General features: G+C 42.8%; 1 protein-coding gene across 2 annotated transcripts; it reads left to right on the forward strand.

The window, feature by feature from the left end:
• Positions 1-4630: 4630 nt before the first annotated feature.
• Positions 4631-26869, forward strand: glipr2 (GLI pathogenesis-related 2). Of its 2 annotated transcripts, none has more exons than XM_055875302.1 (17): positions 4631-4712; positions 11876-11902; positions 12529-12738; positions 13522-13599; positions 13866-14054; positions 14271-14363; positions 20181-20207; positions 21178-21387; positions 22179-22256; positions 22523-22711; positions 22928-23020; positions 23243-23455; positions 23829-23906; positions 24422-24649; positions 24830-25048; positions 25335-25412; positions 25722-26869. In XM_055875302.1, exons 1-17 carry the CDS (start codon positions 4694-4696, stop codon positions 25886-25888), a joined length of 2196 nt encoding a protein of 731 aa, XP_055731277.1. In that variant the 5' UTR covers positions 4631-4693; the 3' UTR covers positions 25889-26869. The 2 variants fall into 2 exon arrangements, with proteins under 2 accessions (XP_055731277.1, XP_055731278.1); XM_055875303.1 differs by lacking the exon at positions 4631-4712 and adding an exon at positions 6511-6717.

The raw sequence follows: 26869 nt of genomic DNA on the forward strand, positions 1-26869 counted from the left end.
TCTCTCCGCCTCTGCGGACCACTGCAAGCGCACCGGGCCCCCCTTCAGCAGAGAGGTAATAGGGGCCGTCACCTGACCAAAACCCCGGATAAACCTCCGGTAGTAATTGGCAAACCCTAAGAACCGCTGCACCTCCTTTACCGTGGTCGGAGTCGGCCAATTACGCACGGCTTTTACGCGGTCACCCTCTATATCCACCCCCGAGCTGGAAATGCGATAACCCAGGAAGGAAACGGCTTGTTTAGAAAACTCACATTTCTCCGCCTTCACATACAGGTCATGCTCCAGCAGTCGCCCAAGAACCTTGCGCACCAGAGACACATGCGCGGCGCGTGTAGCGGAGTAGATCAAAATATCATCAATATACACCACCACACCCTGTCCGTGCAGGTCTCTGAGAATCTCGTCAACAAAGGATTGAAAGACAGCTGGAGCATTCTTTAACCCGTACGGCATAACGAGGTACTCATAATGGCCCGAAGTAGTACTAAACGCGGTTTTCCACTCATCTCCCTCCCGAATACGCACCAGATTATACGCGCTCCTGAGATCCAGTTTCGTGAAGAACCGTGCTCCGTGGAATGATTCCATCGCCGTAGCGATGAGAGGTAGTGGGTAACTAAAACCCACCGTGATGGAATTGAGACCTCGATAATCAATACACGGACGCAACCCACCATCCTTTTTCTTCACAAAAAAGAAACTCGAGGAGACGGGTGACATGGAGGGCCGAATGAATCCCTGTCCCAGAGCTTCCGTGACATATGTCTCCATAGCCAACGTCTCCTCCTGGGACAAAGGATACACATGACTCCTGGGTAGTGCAGCGTTTACCTGGAGGTTTATCACGCAATCCCCCTGTCGATGGGGTGGTAATTGGGTCGCCTTCTTTTTACTGAAAGCGATAGCCAAATCGGCATACTCAGCGGGAATGCGCACGGTGGAAACCTGGTCTGGACTCTCCACCGTTGTCGCACCGATGGAAACTCCTACCCACCTGCCTGAACACTCATCAGACCACCCCTGTAGAGCTCCCTGTTTCCACGAAATCGTCGGATTGTGAATAGCCAGCCAGGGAATCCCCAGCACCACCGGAAACGCAGGTGAATCGATAAGAAACAGACTAATCCGTTCCTTATGATTCCCCTGCGTAATCATCTCCAAAGGAATTGTGACCTCCCTGACCAGCCCTGACCCTAATGGTCGACTATCTAAAGAGTGCACAGGGAAAGGGGGGTCTACCTTAACTAGCGGAATCCTCAACCTCTTAGCGAGTCCGCGATCAATAAAATTCCCCGCTGCGCCTGAATCGACTAGCGCCTTATGCTGGAGAGATGGGAAAAACCTTAGGAAAAAGATTAACAAAAACATGTGACCAACAGGAAGCTCTGGGAGAGTGTGGTGCTGACTCACCTGAGGTGACCGAGGAGTGTTCTGCCTGCCCTCTCGATTCCCAGATGGACTCCTCCAGCACCGACCTGAAGTGTGTCCTCTCCGGCCACAATGGGTGCAGGAGGAGCCTCCTCCTCCGGTCTCCCTAGACGCAGCCCCTCCTAGCTCCATAGGAATGGGAGCGGGGGGGGGGCAGGAGGTAGAACTGACAGGACCCTCTCAGAACGTCCGCGAGCAGCCAGCAGATGGTCTAGCCGTATTGACATGTCGATCAACTCATCCAAGCTAAGCGTAGCGTCCCGACAAGCCAGCTCTCTGCGGACGTCCTCCCTTAGGCTACACCTGTAGTGGTCTATCAGGGCCCTGTCGTTCCACCCTGCTCCAGCAGCCAAAGTACGGAAATCCAGCGCAAAATCCTGCGTGCTCCTCGTCCCCTGCCGGAGATGGAACAACCTCTCACCCGCCGCTCTTCCATCCGGGGGATGATCAAATACAGCCCGGAAACGGCGGGTGAACTCCAGGTAGTGACCCCTCGCTGAATCGGGTCCATTCCATACGGCGTTGGCCCACTCCAGGGCCCTACCCGACAGGCAGGAAACGAGGACACTCACGCTCTCCTCGTCCGAGGGAGCAGGCCGAATGGTGGCCAGGTAGAGTTCAAGTTGTAGTAGAAATCCCTGGCAACCGGCCGCTGCTCCATCGTACTCCCTCGGAGGCGTGATGCGCAGGACGCTGGCACTGGCTCCCGCTGGAGGAGATGGTAGTGTTGCTGGTGGGAGGGTAAGTGGGGTAGTAGGGAGACCACTCCTCTCCCAGCGATCCATCCTCTCCATCATCTGATCCATTGCCGAACCAATGCGATGTAGGATAGATGTATGATGCTGGACTCTCTCCTCCATCGTGGGGAGAAGGGTGGTCGCTGCCTCTGCTGACTCCATCAGAGGGTGCGGGCTTCTGTAACGTCAGGTGAATGATGGGTGCAGAGTCAGGCGCAGAGAGAGCAAAAGTATTCCAGGGAAAAAACGCTTTAATTCCACAGCATGAAAACAGGAACAGGTACAAACGGGTGGTGCCAAAACACAGGCGTAAAAAACCCACAGTCCACTGTTTAAAATAAAGCTGAATAGCGGAAAACCCACAATCAAAATATCACTCACGACGTACAACATGAATACACAAAATAAGCCCGCACAAACACTAGCAGGCGAAACTAACCTAAATAGAACCTCTCCCAAAACCCTAACAAGAAACAGGTGAAAACAATTAGACAGACATAAACGAAAAGGAAAAAAGGATCGGTGGCAGCTAGTAGACCAGCGACGACGACCGCCGAGCGACACCCGAACGGGAAGGGGAGTCACCTTCGGTGATATTCGTGACAGGTAGCAACATAACATGACAACAACATGGTAGCAACACAACATGGTAGCAACACAACATGGTAGCAGCACAAAACATGGTACAAACATTATTGGGCACAGACAACAGCACAAAGGGAAAGAAGGTAGAGACAACAAAACATCCGCAAAACATCCACAACTGTCAGTAAGAGTGTCCATGATTGTCTTTGAATGAAGAGATTGAGATAAAACTGTCCAGTTTGAGTGTTTGTTGCAGCTCGTTTCAGTCGTTAGCTGCAGCGAACTGAAAAGACGAGCGACCCAGGGATGTGTGTGCTTTCGGGACCTTAAACAGAATGTGACTGGCAGAACGGGTGTTGTATGTGTAGGATGGGGGCTGAAGGAGATATCTCAGATAGGGGGGAGTGAGGCCTAAGAGGATTTTATAAATAAGTATACAGAGATGACCAGTTTACAGAGGAGTATAGAGTGCAGTGATGTGTCCTATAAGGAGCATTGGTGGCAAATCTGATGGCCGAATGGTATAGAACATCTAGCCGCTCGAGAGCACCCTTACCTGCCGATCTATAAATGATGTCTCCGCAATCTAACATGTGTAGGATCATCTGAATCAGGCTTAGTTTGGCAGCTGGGGTGAAAGAGGAGTGATTATGATAGAGGAAACCAAGTCTAGATTTAACTTTAGCCTGCAGCTTTGATATGTGCTGAGAGAAAGATCGTCTATCCATACTCCCAAGTACTTGTATGAGGTGACTACCTCAAGCTCTAAACCTTCAGAGGTAATAATAACACCTGTGGGAAGAGGGGCGTTCTTCTTACCAAACCACATAACCTTTGTTTTGGAGGTGTTCAGAACAAGGTTAAGGGTGGAGAAAGCTTGTTGGACACTAAGAAAGCTTTGTTGTAGAGCATTTAACACAATATTCGGGGAGAGGCCAGCTGAATATAAGACTGTATCATCTGCATATAAATGGATGAGAGAGCTTCCTACTGCCTGAGCTATGTTGTTGATGTAAATTGAGAAGAGCGTGGGGCTTAGGGTTGAACCTTGGGCTACTTCCTTGGTGACAGGTAGTGGCTGAGACAGAAGATTTTCTGACTTTATACACTGCAGGTAGTTAGCAAACCAGGCCAAAGACCACTCAGAGACACCAATACTCCTTACCCGGCCCACAAGAATGGAATGGTCTAGCATATCAAAAGCTTTGGCCAAGTCAATAAAAATAGCAGCATTGAGGACATTTAAGAAGATAGGTATACAGATTGCATACAGGGTGGCTTGGCATACAGTATTAACTCTACAGTGGATAATTTTTTAAATTGTAAATCTGCATAGTATTTGTAAAAAGACCCCTTCCTTCTGCTGTCATTAATGGCATAGGTACCAGTACTGTACTTAATAAAGTGTTACTGTAAACTACAAAGATTAGATTTTTGTGTCATTCCGCCATTTCAATGGACATTTTTACTGGATTTTGCATTGGTTAGGTCGGCACTCTCTCCCATTTATAAAATTCCATGACCAAAACTGGTAACCAGATTTTCATTATAAACAATTCCATTTTCTGCAAGAACGAACATTAAAGAAAATCATGAACTCAATAAAAGGATGTTTGGACAGGATAAAAAAAAAAAAAATTGTTCTGTAAACCTGGTTAGAGGTTTAGATTGAATTCACCCGACAACATCACATCTCAATAGGCCACTCTGTCACAACAGAATCAGAAGTATCATTGACTAATGTGTGTGTTGTTTTCTTGTTTACATTTTGCGGTGTGTTGCTACGAACAATAGAGGAACGTTCCCAAGTGGTGACACAGCTTCCTTCCTGTGTGTCAGATGAGTGTACTCTCTAGATGTAGGTTGCAAAAAAAATCTGAATATACTTCACTACACTTTTCTCCCACCCAAAAGGACCAAGCTGAGGCTGCAGTGTCAACATGGCCCTCCGATTTGCAGGTGAGAGGTCTCCAACACACCTTGCAGATATGAATTACTTCTACATCAGCATTTATACACACACTGACAAACACAGTGTGATATCAAAACTGATATCCATATTCACAACAGTCTGAGTTTCACTCTGGGTCGATGAGTTAACATCTCAGTGAGTCAGAGATGGTAAATGTGGTATATAAAAGCTTGACATTTCAATGTGAAATTCACCAAAGATGCCACCGTTATGCCACCGTTATGCCACCGTTATGCACTCATGTTAACCTAGATAGTAAGCCTTGAGTGTACCAGATAACAAAAGTCAAATATAATCTTCAGTCTGCATAAAGAGATGCGCTATTACAAATTTGAGTCACTCATTTCCTGTTTCCTGTCAGGAAGGTGTTAGATCCTGTATAGATCGATGGTAGTGAAACGTTTTCTTTTTTTTAAATCTTTTTTTTTTAAATAGAAATGTACAACATGGAACACACAAAACAAACCCAAACACAGTTACATACCATTGCACATTCACCCAAATGACAAAGTTTCTTATTTGTCTACTTACCTTGTAAGCAGTATGGACAGACCAGTGACATGGTTTGAAATGACTTTGGGCATGTATTTTAAAGGCGTACTATAATTTCCATTGGTTTTTGGTTTTATATGTTGGTAGTTTGATGAATGTAAAGTGTTCTTGGTGTGCACGCTCACAAAGCACTTCCTTAAACATAATACCTTGCACACATTTCCCAATACTTGGTTGACTACATTGAAGAGATTGGTGTCAATTCCAAGCACTTTACCCTGGAATATACTGTATCACTCCTCACCTCTCCGTTCTGGCACAAATAATAGGGCATGGTTTTGTTTCTTAACTGTTGTTCACTGTATGGTTGTACTGTTTATTTCTGTGGTAGTGTTTGTTTGTCGGTGTGGTTGTGTTGTTGTGTTGTGTTTTGTTTCACCCGCCTTCGAATGGGATGATAAACGAGTGTACTGACTCTCTGTGGTCATAAAAAAAAAACATTGCACTTATCGCAAGAGTAGGGGTGTTAACCCTGGTGTCCTCGCTATATTCCCAAACCGGACCCATTTCAATCATGGCCAACTAATCATCCCCCTGATTCCCAATTGGAATATATCTCTCCTCACCTCTCCACCTGATAGCTTAAGTGCTGTGAGCGTTCTGGAACAAATTGCAGCCGTGCATCACCTTAGGGTGCTACACATTGGTGGTGGAAGAGGTGAGTTTCCCCCTACAGCACTTTGAGCATCTGGAAAAGTGCTATATAAATGCAATCAGTTATCAGTTTTTTTCTGTCAATCACACCAAAATTAAAATGACCAATAACTAGATAAGATTACATTATAAATATTCAGCTATGCAGCTATACATGGTAATGTGTTGCTTTTCCAGATTCCTACAATGACAGTTTATAGTAAGTTTTCCATCACAAAGCTAGAACATTATCAACATAATCGTCAGTGAGATGGAATTCCTATTGTAAGAGTCACAACACAGACAAGAAACAGCATAGAACTGATGCTGCAGGTTAGAGCTTGTATGAAGGAGAATGAAGGCAGATTTCTTCTTGGGATGTTATACAGTTTAAATAGATAAGCAATTCAATTATGTGTGTGCATGCATCTAGCATGGCTGTGTGTGTGTGTGTGTGTGTGTGTGTGTGTGTGTGTGTGTGTGTGTGTGTGTGTGTGTGTGTGTGTGTGTGTGTGTGTGTGTGTGTGTGTGTGTGTGTGTGTGTGTGTGTGTGTGTGTGTGTGTGTGTGTGTGTGTGTGTGTGTGTGTTCTTTCGTATTAATTTCTTGGTAAATGCCGACACCTCTTATATGAAGTCTCTCCTTCAATGGAATGGAGGATGGGTTGTCCTGCTGTACATATAGAACTGCGCTATCCCCACACACAGCAATAAACAGAGAGAGGGGGAGAGATCATTGAAACAACAAGAGAGAAAAAGAGAGAGAGAGACAGAGGAGGAAGTGGTGCATCACTGGGAATCTTAATAAGGTACGCATTTTTATTTTTTATTTAACTAGGCAATCAGTTAAGAACAAATTCTTATTTACAATGATGACCTGCCCCAGCCTAACCCTCCCCTAACCCGGACGACGGTGGTCCAATTGTGAGCCGCCCTATGGGACTCCAGATCACGGCCGGTTGTGATACAGCCCGGGATCAAACCAGGGTCTGTAGTGACGCCTCTAGCACTGCATGAGGCTATTATACTAGCTGGAAATGTATTTTAGACTGACTGCATGTCTTAGATTTACTGTGATTGATATATCAATCTAAATAAAAATATGTAAATAATAATGTTAAATGAAATATGAATACATTTAGTCAATTACAGTACATACATAGCAAAAATTGGAAAATCAATTCAATTAAACATGCAATCATGTAATCATGCAGTAAGAGTGTATTTTGCCACCAGGGCTTGAGAATATATTTTACCAATACACAATATAGTAATTATACAATAGTACAGGGATACCAGTGACAAACACATATTAGCAGTTGATATTGCACAACCTAAAACTGCTTATGTCATTAAGTTTTTATCTTCAATATTTTTGTAAACAAATTATTATTATGTTAGGCAAAAACAGTGACTACCTCTAATGAAAACAAAAACGAAATATTGGGTGTGTGAATCTCTCTAGTGGTCAAAGCCTGTACTCTGCAAGATGAAAGACAATTGTGTAAAGTTCACATTTTAAAAAGCAGGTAACATAGCTTTATTTGACTGCCTCTTCCACATGACACCGTCTGACCTGGACACCTGTTGGTCCACCATGATCTTTTCCACTGAAATACACATGCTGTTCTTTGAAATGTGTTTGTAATACGTTGCTACCTTGTCAGGGTGAACTTGAGACAATATTTATTTTGTTCTTCGATTCCGCATGGCAAGCATAATGGTGTTAGGTTACTTTCATTTGGCTATTGGACATTGTGTTGAAGCTTTTCCATTTCCAATGGAAGTTAAGAAGTTGGTTTGTGAAATCAGATACTATTACTACTATTACTGCCACTGCTGCTACCACTACCACTACTACTACTACTTCTTGACCATGACTACTACTACTACTACTACTACTACTACCACTACCACCACTACCAATACTACCACCACTACTTCTACCACAACCACTACCACTACACCTACTACTAGTACTACTACTACTACTACCACCACTACTTCTACCACTACTGCTATTACTACTACTACCACTACCACCAATACTACTTCTACCACTACTACTACTACTACTAATACTACTACTACCACTATCACTACTACTACTACTACTACTACTACTACTACCACCACTACTACTACTACTACTACCACCCCCACGACCGTGACTACTGCCACTGCTGCTACCGCTACCACTACCACTACTACAACTACCATGACCATGACTACTACTACTACTGTTACTACCACCACTACTACTACAACCACTACCACTACTTCTACCACCACTACTACAACCACTACCACTACCACTACTACTACTACTACCACCACTACTTCTACTACAACCACTACCACTACCACTACTACTACTACTTCTACCACTACTTCTACAACCACTACTACAACCACTACAACTACCACTACTACCACCACTACTTCTACCACTACTACAACCACTACCACCACTACTACTACTACTACTACTACTTCTACCACTACCACTACTTCTACCACCACTACTACAACCACTACCACTACTACCACTACTTCTACCACTACTGCTATTACCACTTCCACTACCACTACCACTACGACTACCACCACCACTACTTCTACCACTACTACAACCACTACCACTACTACTACTTCTACCACTACTACTAATGAAAATAAAGTAATAACAATCCAGGGACACTCTTAGAATTAGTGGTGACTTGAGGAACCCTGGAGATCCTCAAGGAACCATTGCAAGTCAATGGTTCATATTTGCACCTTTGGTTATTTGAGGGATTCTTGGAGGAATCTTTATTGGTTCAATGTAGCAGTGGGTTCCTGTCGGATCCCTGGAGTGGAGGCGTGGCTTAGTAGGGGCATGGCTTTAAGCTAGATCTTTTTGAGTAAATGTAGTTCTTATTCATCTGTTCTGTTGTATTGTCGTCACATGTTAAGGCTGAACACTAACAGTGTATATGTTCCTCAAAAGCCTATGCAAATCCCAAAGTTGGAATAGTTACCATTTTATTACTGTATGTAATCAGCAATGTTAATATGATTCATATTATATTAGAATATGTAATATGCATAAATATTCAGGGAACATTATAATTTGCAGTGTACAAACTTAACATGATGAACAGGAATGACATTTACGGGTGACCAAAAATAACTATCTGAAAGCCATGCCTCCAAAAAGCCACATCTCCATTCTGCCACCTCTACAATATATTATTAAAAAAAGGTTCAAAATTGAACCCCTCCCATCACAAAAAGATTCCCGTTTGAACTTTTACACAGGGGTTCCCTTTTTAAGTGGGGTTCCTCAAGGAACATTTTTCAACTGAAAAGGTTCTGCCAGTGTGGCAACCCAAAAGGTTCTTCCAGGCACCTTTACTTCTAAGAGTGTAGATAATAATGATAGTTAGAATATCTTTATTTAAAAAAAATCATACTTTGCTCCCTAAGCTCTAAAAACAGATAGGGACTGTAGTGATGCCAGACTATAGAGCATGTCAGTGGAGAAAATACTCGTACCATTCATTCAGACCCACAACACTGGGGTAATCCAATTTCTCTGGCAATTCTCCAACAATTGAATTGATCAGCTGGTCTAGAGGCACTCTAATTGAGACATGGAGGGTTAAGAGGAGGGTAACAGGAAGAGGAGCATTAATCTTTTGACTATGATAAGTGACGTGTGGACAGGCAGATGCTGAGGGGGAAGCAGTCTAATGCTCAACAGAACTATAGGGAAGGTTACTGTATAGGGTGGTGTGTGTGTGTGTGTGTGTGTGTGTGTGTGTGTGTGTGTGTGTGTGTGTGTGTGTGTGTGTGTGTGTGTGTGTGTGTGTGTGTGTGTGTGTGTGTGTGTGAATATGGGTGAGTGAATGCCGATGGTTGTCTAGAGGGTGGTGGGCTAAGTGGTGACTCACTCTAGCAATAAGCAAGAGACTTTGGAGGGATCTCAGGCTGTCACACAAATAACAAAAATCAATTAGTGTAGGTCTGGAATATGGTCCAAAATCAAGCACCATATATCAATTAAGATATAGAGTACCAGTCAAACGTTTGGACCTACCTACTCAGTCAAGGGTATTTCTTTATTTTTACTATTTTCTACATTACATACTAATAGTGAGGACATCAAAACTATGAAATAACACAAATGGAATCATGTAGTAACCAAAAAAGGGTTACACAAATCAAAATATATTTTAGATTTTAGATTCTTCAAAAAACAGCCACCTTTTGCCTTTATGACAGCTTTGCACACTCTTGGCATTCTCTCAACCAGCTTCACCGGGAATGCTTTTCTAACTGTCTTGAAGGAGTTCCCCCATATGCTGAGCACTTGTTGGCTGTTTTTCCTTCACTCTGCATTCCAACTCATCCCAAACTATCTCAATTGGGTTGAGGTCGGGTGATTGTAAAGGCCAGGTCATCTGATGCAGCACTCCATCACGCTCCTTCTTGGTCAAATAGCCCTTACACAGCCTGGAGGGGTGTTGGGTCATTGTCCTGTTGAAAAACAAATGATAGTTCCACTAAGCACAAACCAGATGGTATTGCGTATCGCTGCAAAATAGTGTGGTTGCCATGCTGGTTAAGTGTGCCTTGAATTCTAAATAAATCACAGACAGTGTCACCAGCAAAGCACCCCCACACCATCACACCTCCTCCTCCATGCTTTACAGTGGGAATTACACATGCGGAGATCATCCGTTCACCTACTCTGTGTCTCACAAAGACACGGCAGTTGGAACCAAAAATCGCACATTTGGACTTATCAGACCAAAGGACAGATTTCCACCGGTCTAATGTCCATTGCTCGTGTTTCTTGGCCCAAGTAAGTCTCTTCTTATTATTGGTGTCCTTTAGTAGTGGTTTCTTTGCAGCAATTCGACCATGAAGGCCTGATTCACGCAGTCTCCTCTGAACAGTTGCTGTCGAGATGTGTCTGTTACTTGAACTCTGTGAAGCATTTATTTGGGCTGCAATTTATGAGGCTGGTAACTCTAATGAACTTATCCTCTGCAGCAGAGGTAACTCTAGGTCTTCCTTTCCTGTGGCGGTCCTCATGAGAACCAGTTTTATCACAATGCTTGATGGTTTTGCGACTGGACTTGAAGAACTCTAAAAGTTCATGAAATTTTCCGATTTGACTGACCTTCATGTCGTAAAGTAATGATGGACTGTCATTTCTCTTTGTTTATTTGAGCTGTTCTTGCCATAATATGGACTTGGTCTTTTACCAAATAGGGCTATCTTCTGTATACCACCCCTACCTTGTCACAACACAACTGATTGGCTCAAATGCATTAAGAAGGAAAGAAATTCCACAAATTAACAAGGAACACCTGTTAATTGAAATGCATTCCAAGTGACTACCTCATGAAGCTGGTTGAGAGAATGCCAAGAGTGTGCAAAGCTGTCATAAAGGCAAAAGGTGGCTATTTTGAAGAATCTAAAATATAAAATATATTTTGATTTGTTTTACACCTTTTTGGTTACTACATGATTCCATATGTGTTATTTCATAGTTCTGATGTCTTTACTATTATTTTACAATGTAGAAAATCCCTGGAATTAATAGGTGTGTCCAAAGTTTCGACTGGTGCTGTATATCGATATGGACTGTTCAGTATTTCCTTTTAGTGAAGAGTTATCACATATTTTGAATATTTACTTTTCCCCTACTCAAGGATACCAATAATGTACATTTTTTCCCCATAAATGTCCATTTGCAAATGTCTGATGTATCAAGTAAGTGTTTCGAATGATCACTTATGTTGTCACACACACTCAATAGTGAGACCAAAAGATACAGGAAGAAATGCATGGTATGAAACACGAGTAAATACAACAATTACTGTAGTTTTTAAAGGTAAAAAACTACTACATGATACATTCCAACAGATAATCTGGCACGATAATCACTAATGTTGACTCTTGTTTCTGTTGCAGTTCAGCGGAAGAACAAAACAATGACAGGTGAGTAAATATTTTTCCACTATTATTCCACTACATCAGACATTATTGTTCTCTATGCCAAAGGATTTATTTTTGTCCCTCCTTTTTTTTGCTTTTCATAGACAACCCTATTTACTAGCTACATCATTAACTAGTCTTGTTATTCTGTTAGTGTAACAGTATAACTTTAAACCGTCCCCTCGCCCCGACACGGGCGCGAACCAGGGACCCTCTGCACACATCAGCAACTGACACCCACGAAGCGTCGTTACCCATCGCTCCACAAAAGCCGCGGCCCTTGCAGAGCAAGGTGCAACACTACTTCTAGGTTTCAGAGCAAGTGACGTAACTGATTGAAATGCTAGTAGCGCGTACCCGCTAACTAGCTAGCCATTTCACATCCGTTACATTAGCTAACCTCAATCAAACATAACTTCAATATGGTTGTACCTTGAAGGAAGAATATTTTCCTTTGAACTGTAAAGAAGTTTAAAGATGAATGATTTTCAGGGAAAATATCAAATGATTTCAGTCTAACTGTGGCTGTGAGGGATGTTTAAAAAATTGTTTTACTGCTTAGTTATAGTAATTGGACACCACAATCTCTAATACCGGTTAACTTGTGTGTGTGTGTGTGTGTCTTCCAGACTGTGGTTTTGAGAGGGAGTTTGTGGATGCTCATAATGACTATCGCAGGAAGCATGGTGCCCCGCCCCTAGCGCTGAGCAGAGACCTATGTAACTCTGCCCAGAAATGGGCAGACCATCTTCTGTCAATCAAAAGCCTGAAGCACAGCTCCACCAATCACGGAGAAAACCTTTACTACGCATACAGCTCAACCCCCAAAAAACCTGTTGGTGAGCATGTCAGAAGAAAAAAAAGGGAAAAAAATAAAAAATATCTAATAAATTCTTTATTGTGCAATACATTGAATATGTTACATCTGCTCCTGCCATGCCCTCTACTTCTCATCCTGTCTCCCTAACCTGCCGCCACTCCCCTAGTGCTCTCTCCCTCTCTCTCTCTCTCTCTCTCTCTCTGTGTGTATGTGGTTTTGTGAGTGGAGACAGGTGTGCTGGAGGCAGAGCAGATCCCCACCAGCTGCAACCTGTTCCATAATCAAGTCCTCTACAAATACTCAACCCTGCCATTTCCACACTGCCCGTTTGTAGCCTCTGCTCAGTCAGTCTGCGGTTCATTGTTCCTGCATAGCGCTTGTTATCCTGTTGTGCATGGTTTTCCTTAGCCTGACGCTGCTTTTCACTCCGCTACAGTTCCGTCCACTCGGACTCTGGTCCCTGCCTCCAGTCCCTCGTCTTGTCAGTCCTGCTTCCCTGCCCTGTACCCCATCTCCCCCCGCTTTTCAATAAATACCTTAGTTACCTTATCCTGTCTCCTCGTCTGAGTCTGCACTTGGGTTCACCTGCTCCGCTCTGCGTAACATAATATGCAGCAGAGCTCAACTAGTGGAAAGTACAGTATTGAATAGAGCCTACAGTGGATATTTTGTGTACACAACTTATCCTCTCCATTTATTAACTAGCATATGCAGACTGATTTTGAGCGGATAATTTTTCTGAATGCTCATTTGATAACAAATTGGTTCCGCTTTTTATCTTTTTCTGATTGTATTTTAAAAGGGAAGGATGCAGTGGACAGTTGGTACAGTGAAATCAAAGATTACCACTTCAATAAGCCTGGCTTCAGCTCGGGTACAGGTGAGATACACAATCGGCAGACTCTAGGGTAAAACAGGTGTGTACTGCCACCACAATAAAAACAAAGTTATTTCTGGAGTTTAACCTTGCCAATGAATCACCTGTTTATTTGGATTCATTTCATAGACCACATCTGACTCTATTTCCAATCACTGACAGTGTCCAAATAGGCCTCCTACAGTACCTGTTGCTCTCCATCGTCGACATACTGAGCGTATACATATACTGACTTCTATACTAACAGTGCCCCCTGCTGTTGTTTCCAGGTCACTTCACCCAGGTGGTTTGGAAGGACTGCAGCGAGGTAGGTGTGGGTCTGGCCACAGATGGGCAAACGATCTTTGTAGTGGGCCAGTACCACCCAGCTGGCAACATGTGCAACGCGGGCTACTTTGAGAAGAATGTCCTACCACTGGGTAGCTCCACCTCTAGCGCCCCCAAATGTTTCCCCACAGGTAACAAACACATCATTGATTGGTTGCAATGATTGGTGAACAAAAATTGGAAAAGACAATTATATTTAAATCCCATACAACAGCCCAGTTACGATTGTCTCTCGGCAAATAAGCTACTGCTAAAGATAAACTAGGTATTTCTGAATGAACCCATTTTATGACACAGCATCGGATACCTCAATCTCTCAACTGACAAATATATTTTCTTTCTTACAGCCGGAGAAGGAGGGGGCCTGAGTGTACTCCAGTCTAAAATTGCCAGATCCTCTTCACCTGCATATAAGGCTCCTCCTCAGGCGAACGGCACTGGTGAGATGTTTTAAATTAATTTTCAGTAAATGTCTCCCATTATGTAAAGAAAACATAATATTGGATAGGTAGTAGGCCTAATTTTGCCCTCTGAATTTTGGCCATAAATCTTACAGCCATACAATCCTTTCAAATACTCGCAAGTGTCTTGGTCGTTAGTAGTTGGAACAAGTATTTCAACTTAACGTCCATCCATCTGTCTGTCTGTCTGCTTGCTCTAAGACCTGGGCCAGTTCCACAGAGACTTCCTACGGGCGTTTAACAACCAGCGGACTACTACCACTATCACTACTACTACCACCACCACTTCTACCACTACCACTACTACTACTACTACTACCACCCCCACGACCGTGACTACTGCCACTGCTGCTACCGCTACCACTAGCACTACTACTACTACCATGACTACTACTTTCGTTTCTTAACTGTTGTTCACTGTATGGTTGTACTGTTTATTTCTGTGGTAGTGTTTGTTTGTCGGTGTGGTTGTGTTGTTGTGTTGTGTTTTGTTTCACCCGCCTTTCGAATGGGATGATAAACGAGTGTACTGACTCTCTGTGGTCATAAAAAAAAAACATTGCACTTATCGCAAGAGTAGGGGTGTTAACCCTGGTGTCCTCGCTATATTCCCAAACCGGACCCATTTCCATCATGGCCAACTAATCATCCCCCTGATTCCCAATTGGAATATATCTCTCCTCACCTCTCCACCTGATAGCTTAAGTGCTGTGAGCGTTCTGGAACAAATTGCAGCCGTGCATCACCTTAGGGTGCTACACATTGGTGGTGGAAGAGGTGAGTTTCCCCCTACAGCACTTTGAGCATCTGGAAAAGTGCTATATAAATGAAATCAGTTATCAGTTTTTTTCTGTCAATCACACCAAAATTAAAATGACCAATAACTACTTAAGATTACACTATAAATATTCAGCTATGCAGCTATACATGGTAATGTGTTGCTTATCCAGATTCCTACAATGACAGTTTATAGTAAGTTTTCCATCACAAAGCCAGAACATTATCAACATAATCGTCAGTGAGATGGAATTCCTATTGTAAGAGTCACAACACAGACAAGAAACAGCATAGAACTGATGCTGCAGGTTAGAGCTTGTATGAAGGAGAATGAAGGCAGATTTCTTCTTGGGATGTTATACAGTTTAAATAGATAAGCAATTCAATTATGTGCGTGCATGCATCTAGCATGGCTGTGTGTGTGTGTGTGTGTGTGTGTGTGTGTGTGTGTGTGTGTGTGTGTGTGTGTGTGTGTGTGTTCTTTCGTATTAATTTCTTGGTAAATGCCTCCACCTCTTATATGAAGTCTCTCCTTCAATGGAACGGAGGATGGGTTGTCCTGCTGTACATATAGAACTGCGCTATCCCCACACACAGCAATAAACAGAGAGAGGGGGAGAGATCAGTGAAACAACAAGAGAGAAAAAGAGAGAGAGAGACAGAGGAGGAAGTGGTGCGTCACTGGGAATCTTAATAAGGTACCCATTTTTTTATTTTATTTAACTAGGCAATCAGTTAAGAACAAATTCTTATTTACAATGATGACCTGCCCCAGCCTAACCCTCCCCTAACCCGGACGACGCTGGGCCAATTGTGAGCCGCCCTATGGGACTCCGGATCACGGCCGGTTGTGATACAGCCCGGGATCAAACCAGGGTCTGTAGTGACGCCTCTAGCACTGCATGAGGCTATTATACTAGCTGGAAATGTATTTTAGACTGACTGCATGTCTTAGATTTACTGTGATTGATATATCAATCTAAATAAAAATATGTAAATAATAATGTTAAATGAAATATGAATACATTTAGTCAATTACAGTACATACATAGCAAAAATTGGAAAATCAATTCAATTAAACATGCAATCATGTAATCATGCAGTAAGAGTGTATTTTGCCACCAGGGCTTGAGAATATATTTTACCAATACACAATATAGTAATTATACAATAGTACAGGGATACCAGTGACAAACACATATTAGCAGTTGATATTGCACAACCTAAAACTGCTTATGTCATTAAGTTTTTATCTTCAATATTTTTGTAAACAAATTATTATTATGTTAGGCAAAAACAGTGACTACCTCTAATGAAAACAGAAACGAAATATTGGGTGTGTGAATCTCTCTAGTGGTCAAAGCCTGTACTCTGCAAGATGAAAGACAATTGTGTAAAGTTCACATTTTAAAAAGCAGGTAACATAGCTTTATTTGACTGCCTCTTCCACATGACACCGTCTGACCTGGACACCTGTTGGTCCACCATGATCTTTTCCACTGAAATACACATGCTGTTCTTTGAAATGTGTTTGTAATACGTTGCTACCTTGTCAGGGTGAACTTGAGACAATATTTATTTTGTTCTTCGATTCCACATGGCAAGCATAATGGTGTTAGGTTACTTTCATCTTTGACTATTGGACATTGTGTTGAAGCTTTTCCATTTCCAATGAAAGTAAAGGTTGGTTTGTGAAATCAGATACTATTACTACTATTACTGCCACTGCTGCTACCACTACTACTACTACTTCTTGACCATGACTACTACTACTACTACTACCACCACTACTACTACCACTACTACTTCTACCACAACCACTACCACTACACCTACTACTAGTACTACTACTACTACTATCACAACTACTTCTACCACTACTGCTATTACTACTACCACTACTACTACTGCTACTACGACCACTACCACCAATAATACTTCTACCACTACTACTACTATCACTACTACTACTACTACTACTACTACTACTACTACTAGTAGTAGTTCCTCAAGAGCCTATGCAAATCCCAAAGTTGGAATAGTTACCATTTTATTACTGTATGTAATCAGCAATGTTAATATGATTCATATTATATTAGAATATGTAATATGCAAAAAATATTCATGGAACATTATAATTTGCAGTGTACAAACTTAACATGATGAACAGGAATGACATTTACGGGTGACCAAAAATAACTATCTGAAAGCCATGCCTCCAAAAAGCCACATCTCCAATCTGCCACCTCTACAATATATTATTAAAAAAAGGTTCAAAATTGAACCCGTCCCATCACAAAAAGATTCCCGTTTGAACTTTTACACAGGGGTTCCCTTTCAGTGGGGTTCCTCAAGGAACATTTTTCAACTGAAAAGGTTCTGCCAGTGTGGCAACCCAAAAGGTTCTTCCAGGCACCTTTACTTCTAAGAGTGTAGATAATAATGATAGTTAGAATATCTTTATTTAAAAAAAATCATACTTTGCTCCCTAAGCTCTAAAAACAGATAGGGACTGTAGTGATGCCAGACTATAGAGCATGTCAGTGGAGAAAATACTCGTACCATTCATTCAGACCCACAACACTGGGGTAATCCAATTTCTCTGGCAATTCTCTAACAATTGAATTGATCAGCTGGTCTAGAGGCACTCTAATTGAGACATGGAGGGTTAAGAGGAGGGTAACAGGAAGAGGAGCATTAATCTTTTGACTATGATAAGTGACGTGTGGACAGGCAGATGCTGAGGGGGAAGCAGTCTAATGCTCAACAGAACTATAGGGAAGGTTACTGTATAGGGTGGTGTGTGTGTGTGTGTGTGTGTGTGTGTGTGTGTGTGTGTGTGTGTGTGTGTGTGTGTGTGTGTGTGTGTGTGTGTGTGTGTGTGTGTGTGTGTGTGTGTGTGTGTGTGTGTGAATATGGGTGAGTGAATGCCGATGGTTGTCTAGAGGGTGGTGGGCTAAGTGGTGACTCACTCTAGCAATAAGCAAGAGACTTTGGAGGGATCTCAGGCTGTCACACAAATAACAAAAATCAATTAGTGTAGGTCTGGAATATGGTCCAAAATCAAGCACCATATATCAATTAAGATATAGAGTACTAGTCAAACGTTTGGACCTATCTACTCAGTCAAGGGTTTTTCTTTATTTTTTACTATTTTCTACATTACAGACTAATAGTGAGGACATCAAAACTATGAAATAACACAAATGGAATCATGTAGTAACCAAAAAAGGGTTACACAAATCAAAATATATTTTAGATTTTAGATTCTTCAAAAAACAGCCACCTTTTGCCTTTATGACAGCTTTGCACACTCTTGGCATTCTCTCAACCAGCTTCACCGGGAATGCTTTTCTAACTGTCTTGAAGGAGTTCCCCCATATGCTGAGCACTTGTTGGCTGTTTTTCCTTCACTCTGCATTCCAACTCATCCCAAACTATCTCAATTGGGTTGAGGTCGGGTGATTGCAAAGGCCAGGTCATCTGATGCAGCACTCCATCACGCTCCTTCTTGGTCAAATAGCCCTTACACAGCCTGGAGGGGTGTTGGGTCATTGTCCTGTTGATAAACAAATGATAGTTCCACTAAGCACAAACCAGATGGTATTGCGTATCGCTGCAAAATAGTGTGGTTGCCATGCTGGTTAAGTGTGCCTTGAATTCTAAATAAATCACAGACAGTGTCACCAGCAAAGCACCCCCACACCATCACACCTCCTCCTCCATGCTTCACAGTGGGAATTACACATGCGGAGATCATCCGTTCACCTACTCTGTGTCTCACAAAGACACGGCAGTTGGAACCAAAAATTGCACATTTGGACTTATCAGACCAAAGGACAGATTTCCACCGGTCTAATGTCCATTGCTCGTGTTTCTTGGCCCAAGTAAGTCTCTTCTTATTATTGGTGTCCTTTAGTAGTGGTTTCTTTGCAGCAATTCGACCATGAAGGCCTGATTCACGCAGTCTCCTCTGAACAGTTGCTGTTGAGATGTGTCTGTTACTTGAACTCTGTGAAGCATTTATTTGGGCTGCAATTTATGAGGCTGGTAACTCTAATGAACTTATCCTCTGCAGCAGAGGTAACTCTAGGTCTTCCTTTCCTGTGGCGGTCCTCATGAGAGCCAGTTTTATCACAATGCTTGATGGTTTTGCGACTGGACTTGAAGAACTCTAAAAGTTCATGAAATTTTCCGATTTGACTGACCTTCATGTCGTAAAGTAATGATGGACTGTCATTTCTCTATGTTTATTTGAGCTGTTCTTGCCATAATATGGACTTGGTCTTTTACCAAATAGGGCTATCTTCTGTATACCACCCCTACCTTGTCACAACACAACTGATTGGCTCAAATGCATTAAAAAGGAAAGAAATTCCACAAATTAACAAGGAACACCTGTTAATTGAAATGCATTCCAAGTGACTACCTCATGAAGCTGGTTGAGAGAATGCCAAGAGTGTGCAAAGCTGTCATCAAGGCAAAGGGTGGCTACTTTGAAGAATCTAAAATATAAAATATATTTTGATTTGTTTTACACCTTTTTGGTTACTACATGATTCCATATGTGTTATTTCATAGTTCTGATGTCTTTACTATTATTTTACAATGTAGAAAATCCCTGGAATTAATAGGTGTGTCCAAAGTTTCGACTGGTGCTGTATATCGATATGGACTGTTCAGTATTTCCTTTTAGTGAAGAGTTATCACATATTTTGAATATTTACTTTTCCCCTACTCAAGGATACCAATAATGTACATTTTTCCCCATAAATGTCCATTTGCAAATGTCTGATGTATCAAGTAAGTGTTTCGAATGATCACTTATGTTGTCACACACACTCAATAGTGAGACCAAAAGATACAGGAAGAAATGCATGGTATGAAACACGAGTAAACACAACAATTACTGTAGTTTTTAAAGGTGGTGTCAAGTCTTCAAAAAAACTACTACATGATACATTCCAACAGATAATCTGGCACGATAATCACTAATGTTGACTCTTGTTTCTGTTGCAGTTCAGCGGAAGAACAAAACAATGACAGGTGAGTAAATATTTTTCCACTATTATTCCACTACATCAGACATTATTGTTCTCTATGCCAAAGGATTTATTTTTGTCCCTCCTTTTTTTTGCTTTTCATAGACAACCCTATTTACTAGCTACATCATTAACTAGTCTTGTTATTCTGTTAGTGTAACAGTATAACTTTAAACCGTCCCCTCGCCCCGACACGGGCGCAAACCAGGGACCCTCTGCACACATCAGCAACTGACACCCACGAAGCGTCGTTACCCATCGCTCCACAAAGGCCGCGGCCCTTGCAGGGCAAGGTGCAACACTACTTCTAGGTTTCAGAGCAAGTGACGTAACTGATTAAAACACTAGTAGCGCGTACCCGCTAACTACCTAGCCATTTCACATCCGTTACACTCACCCCCCTTTCAACCTCCTCCTTTTCCGCAGCAACCAGTGATCCGGGTCACGGCACCAATGTAACAGTATAACTTTAAACCGTCCCCTCGCCCCAACACGGGCGCGAACCAGGGACCCTCTGCACACATCAACAACAGTCACCCACGAAGCGTCGTTACCCATCGCTCCACACTTACTCTGAAACCTAGAAGTAGTGTTGCACCTTGCTCTGCAAGGGCCGCCCCTTGCAGAGCAAGGTGCAACACTACTTCTAGGTTTCAGAGCAAGTGACGTAACTGATTGAAACGCTAGTAGCGCGTACCCGCTAACTAGCTAGCCATTTCACATCCGTTACATTAGCTAACCTCAATCAAACATAACTTCAATATGGTTGTACCTTGAAGGAAGAATATTTTCCTTTGAACTGTAAAGAAGTTTAAAGATGAATGATTTTCAGGGAAAATATCAAATGATTTCAGTCTAACTGTAGCTGTAAGGGATGTTTAAAAAAATTGTTTTACTGCTTAGTTATAGTAATTGGACACCACAATCTGTAATACCGGTTAAATTTTGTGTGTGTGTGTGTGTGTGTCTTCCAGACTGTGGTTTTGAGAGGGAGTTTGTGGATGCTCATAATGACTATCGCAGGAAGCATGGTGCCCCGCCCCTAGCGCTGAGCAGAGACCTGTGTAACTCTGCCCAGAAATGGGCAGACCATCTTCTGTCAATCAAAAGCCTGAAGCACAGCTCCACCAATCACGGAGAAAACCTTTACTACGCATACAGCTCAACCCCCAAAAAACCTGTTGGTGAGCATGTCAGAAGAAAAAAAAGGGAAAAAAATAAAAAATATCTAATAAATTCTTTATTGTGCAATACATTGAATATGTTACATCTGCTCCTGCCATGCCCTCTACTTCTCATCCTGTCTCCCTAACCTGCCGCCACTCCCCTAGTGCTCTCTCCCTCTCTCTCTCTCTCTCTCTCTCTCTCTGTGTGTATGTGGTTTTGTGAGTGGAGACAGGTGTGCTGGAGGCAGAGCAGATCCCCACCAGCTGCAACCTGTTCCATAATCAAGGCCTCTACAAATACTCAGCCCTGCCATTTCCACACTGCCAGTTTGTAGCCTCTGCTCAGTCATTCTGCGGTTCAAGATGTTTGTTCCTGCATAGCGCTTGTTATCCTGTTGTGCATGGTTTTCCTTAGCCTGGCGCTGCTTTTCACTCCGCTACAGTTCCGTCCACTCTGACTCTGGTCCCTGCCTCCAGTCCCTCGTCTTGTCAGTCCTGCTTCCCTGCCCTGTACCCCATCTCCCCCCGCTTTTCAATAAATACCTTAGTTACCTTATCCTGTCTCCTCGTCTGAGTCTGCACTTGGGTTCACCTGCTCCGCTCTACGTAACATAATATGCAGCAGAGCTCAACTAGTGGAAAGTACAGTATTGAATAGAGCCTACAGTGGATATTTTGTGTACACAACTTATCCTCTCCATTTATTAACTAGCATATGCAGACTGATTTTGAGCGGATAATTTTTCTGAATGCTCATTTGATAACAAATTGGTTCCGCTTTTTATCTTTTTCTGATTGTATTTTAAAAGGGAAGGATGCAGTGGACAGTTGGTACAGTGAAATCAAAGATTACCACTTCAATAAGCCTGGCTTCAGCTCGGGTACAGGTGAGATACACAATCGGCAGACTCTAGGGTAAAACAGGTGTGTACTGCCACCACAATAAAAAAAAAGTTATTTCTGGAGTTTAACCTTGCCAATGAATCACCTGTTTATTTGGATTCATTTCATAGACCACATCTGACTCTATTTCCAATCACTGACAGTGTCCAAATAGGCCTCCTACAGTACCTGTTGCTCTCCATCGTCGACATACTGAGCGTATACATATACTGACTTCTATACTAACAGTGCCCCCTGCTGTTGTTTCCAGGTCACTTCACCCAGGTGGTTTGGAAGGACTGCAGCGAGGTAGGTGTGGGTCTGGCCACAGATGGGCAAACGATCTTTGTAGTGGGCCAGTACCACCCAGCTGGCAACATGTGCAACGCGGGCTACTTTGAGAAGAATGTCCTACCACTGGGTAGCTCCACCTCTAGCGCCCCCAAATGTTTCCCCACAGGTAACAAACACATCATTGATTGGTTGCAATGATTGGTGAACAAAAATTGGAAAAGACAATTATATTTAAATCCCATACAACAGCCCAGTTACGATTGTCTCTCGGCAAATAAGCTACTGCTAAAGATAAACTAGGTATTTCTGAATGAACCCATTTTATGACACAGCATCGGATACCTCAATCTCTCAACTGACAAATATATTTTCTTTCTTACAGCCGGAGAAGGAGGGGGCCTGAGTGTACTCCAGTCTAAAATTGCCAGATCCTCTTCACCTGCATATAAGGCTCCTCCTCAGGCGAACGGCACTGGTGAGATGTTTTAAATTAATTTTCAGTAAATGTCTCCCATTATGTAAAGAAAACATAATATTGGATAGGTAGTAGGCCTAATTTTGCCCTCTGAATTTTGGCCATAAATCTTACAGCCATACAACCCTTTCAAATACTCGCAAGTGTCTTGGTCGTTAGTAGTTGGAACAAGTATTTCAACTTAACGTCCATCCATCTGTCTGTCTGTCTGCTTGCTCTAAGACCTGGGCCAGTTCCACAGAGACTTCCTACGGGCGTGTAACAACCAGCGAATGGCACACGGAGCCCCAGCCCTCACACTGGACCCAGTCCTGAGTCAGGGGGCGCAGGCATGGGCAGAAACTCTACTGGGAGAGCGGGTGCTGAAGAACTCATCCTCCTCCCATGGTGAAAATATCTGGGCCAAGACGGGGTCAGCGGGCATCACTGCTACGGGTAGGGAGAACCAGGAGGACTGGATGGTCTGCAGGGACAGGGATTTCTCAATAGGCAGTATATACGGCGGGCATATTTTGAATGGTTCCGGATGGGGATCGCTAATCCTATGCCTAACCTTAACCCTTACCATAACCTTAACGTTGACGCTAACCTCACCAACCCCACCCCCCCAAGCCTAACCTTAATCCTAACCTTAACCTATTTCGAACCCTATGCCTAACCTTTGGATATGCCTAACCTTTGGATATGCCTAACCGTTGGATATGCCGGCTGAACATCCACTTCTTTCTCAATAAGTACATTCCCAGGGGATCCCTCAGGGTGTGCACATTTTTCATCTAATGTATGACTTATTTCTTTCTCCGATAAGGTCAAGAGGTGGTGGACGCCTGGTACAAACAAGAGGAGAACTATGACTTCTCCAAACCAGGACATCAGGACAAAACAGGTAAACCTATCAGCATTAAAAGTAGAAGACAAGTATGTAACCTTTATTTAACTAGGCAAGTCAGTTAAGAACAAATTCTTATTTACAATGACGGCCTACACCGGCCAAACCCGGACGACGCTGGGCCAATTGTGCGCCGCCCTATGGGACTCCCAATCATGGCCGGATGTGATACAGCCTGGAATCGAAACAGGGACTGTAGTGACGCCTCTTGCACTGAGATGCAGTGCCTTAGACCGCTGCGCTACTCGGGAGCCACTCGGGAGTATACAGTAATGTAATATGCTACGCCAAAGGGGTCTAAAAAAATAGCTCTAAAAATTACACCTTGCTTTAAACAGTCATCTCTGACCACAGCATGTCATGTTTAAAGTCTGCCTTGCGTTGATATTTTCCTCAATGTTAAACGTATTGATAATCCAAAATAATTTGGTGATAATTGTGCCCCATTGTCAATCATTGCTCCCTTTCTATCATTTCCTCTCCCTCTTTTTTTCTTTGTTCATCTGTTTCAGGGCAGTTCACACAACTGGTGTGGCGTAGCTCCAAGGAGGTGGGCGTAGGCATGGCAAACGCTGGCACGGGGATGCTTGTCGTGGTGGCACACTTTAAACCGGCTGGCAACATCAGCAACCCTGGTTACCACGCTCAGAATGTGATGCCAAAAGGGTGGAAAGTTACCGATAAGCCAGTGGAGTTCGTCACTTCGAGAATGCAGGCGTTGGCCGTGACCTCACTGTCAGGTGAGCAGCATCACAGAGTGTGTAATGTGAACCTTGTTATGATGCTTTATGACAGGTTTACAACATTGTTGTGATATTGTTGTGAAGGCACTATGAGTGGGGGTGACAAAGTGTCACTCATACCTTTTAAAGGATTAATAAAGACTTAATATACCGTGTAACTCTCCATGTCCCGTATAGCCAATGAGCTTGGCCAGTTCGGCCGGGCTCTTCTGAAGTCTCTGAACCAATACCGGAGCCAGCACGGGGCATTACCTCTGGTGCTAAGCCCTGCCCTCACTAGGGAGGCCCAGGATTGGGCGGCTCACTTGGTGAGCATCAACACACTGATGAACAGCGGCAAAGGCCACGGGGAGAACATATTCTACTGCTCTGGCTCCAGCACAGCGACCCCTACTGGTGAGGCACATACCTGCACTGCACTGACATACAACTTATAAGGGCCAATGGGTAAAAAGAAAGTCAAGGGCCTAATTCCAATATGAAGTATGAGTATCATGAACTAACTCCGATACTGGATAGGATGTTCACATAGTAGTCGACAATCCAAAGTCTCTGTCAATTGCCCAAAACTTTGGTTTGTTGTTGTATGGGGTCGCAGGAAAAGGCTCTGCACAATGCTTGCAAAGTTCCCAAAAATGTGCAATCATTTATATATTGTCCTTCTCTTGCATATGAATTATAGGATCAGATGTGGCCGAGTCTTGGTACAAGGAGATTGAGAAGTATAACTTCTCATCCCCTGGTTTTCAGAGTGGAGCAGGTAAGGTGTCCAGTGCCCTGACACCTCATAACAACACAATGCTATTGATATATATCCTCATCCACAACAGTCAATGTACAATATAGAAAGTATTTTGTGCTATTATTTAATCAAACTCAAAATCAGGAAAACAACAGTGCTCCCTGGCAGTGAATTTACCATAATCAATAACACCTACGACATGAAACACAATTAAAGTCCATAAGAAATTGTTAGGAGTGAGACATGCTGGCCGAAAATGTATTTTTTTCTGCATTTGGTGTTTGTTTGAAAAATAAAATCAGTTGATTGGTGGTATTCTTGTCCTAGGTAATTTCACTCAAATGGTCTGGAAGTCCGCAAAGCAAGTAGGCGTGGGTTTGGCGACCAGTGGGCGGGGCACGTTTATCGCCGTGGCGTTCTACGACCCAGCGGGCAACATCACCAACCCAGGCTATTTCCATGACAACGTGAAAACCAAAGGAAGCACACTTTAGTCTGAGCCATACATATGTAGTATGTATGCCGGCACTACCAAAGGTTTCTATAGGAATGGGGTGCTTATCTGGGCAAACACGTTGTTGCTGTTATCTTTGGTTGTTGCTATGATTTGTCCTCTTTTGGAAGGCTAAGAATCTTTTTTTGTTAGTTCATTGTTTTCCGTAGATGGCGCCATTCTAACGCGACACGCAGTTGCCAGGAGCCATCAGTGTAGACGGCCGTTGCGCCGTCTTATGCGAGACAAACTTGACCTTAACTTTTTTAACTTCTATCTCAAATGATACCCTTACATTGTTATTTTCTAACTAACAACAGTAATTTGGGAAATCTGTATAAATGGCTTAATAGGAAATAATTTTAATGTTATGGGTATTTTTTTATAACTGCAAAATAAAAGTGAGATTTTCACCAGACAGTTACTTTTATAAGTTACTTTTTCTGTTACCTCGAGTTATTTGGCTATGAACTCGTCCTATAATCGTATTTGTGGCCAAAGCATAAACTGGAGAAAAAAACTACCTCAAATAGACCGTTTCATAATTGCTTGCTATTTCCTCCTAGAACATGATGTCATGTTGGCTCGCTGAGCTGGCCAATCAGTGGCCAACTTGCATGAACATTTCTAATGACCGGTATACTCCCACACCATTCTGTTGTTGGGGTATGTCCACACCATTCAAACACATATAATAAGGATCTTTACAGATCGGTGTCCTACCCGCGGGACGGTTGAGCTAATGTGCGCTAATGCGATTAGCTATTGGTCATATTTCGTAAAAGTCTGGAAACACTGGACAGTTACTTAAAACACGAAATGTAATGCCTTTAATCTCGTGCACGTTTTTGTCATTTACTATCCATGAATAGAGAAATGCTCGCTTTTTAAATGTATTCATTGATGTTTATCAAACATGTTGACATACAGACTGAGACTGCACTATGTTGACATACAAGTGGCAATAAATGGTGGAATTAAA

This window comes from Salvelinus fontinalis, chromosome 21, assembly GCF_029448725.1.
Source record: "Salvelinus fontinalis isolate EN_2023a chromosome 21, ASM2944872v1, whole genome shotgun sequence".
NCBI lineage: Eukaryota > Metazoa > Chordata > Actinopteri > Salmoniformes > Salmonidae > Salvelinus > Salvelinus fontinalis.

Bases quoted from the DNA above. Each gene is read 5' to 3' on its own strand.
- glipr2 (XM_055875302.1), top strand. The intron at 12,739-13,521 runs GTGAGCATGTCA...GTATTTTAAAAG, and splicing joins AACCCCCAAAAAACCTGTTG to GGAAGGATGCAGTGGACAGT. The intron at 13,600-13,865 runs GTGAGATACACA...TGTTGTTTCCAG, and splicing joins TGGCTTCAGCTCGGGTACAG to GTCACTTCACCCAGGTGGTT.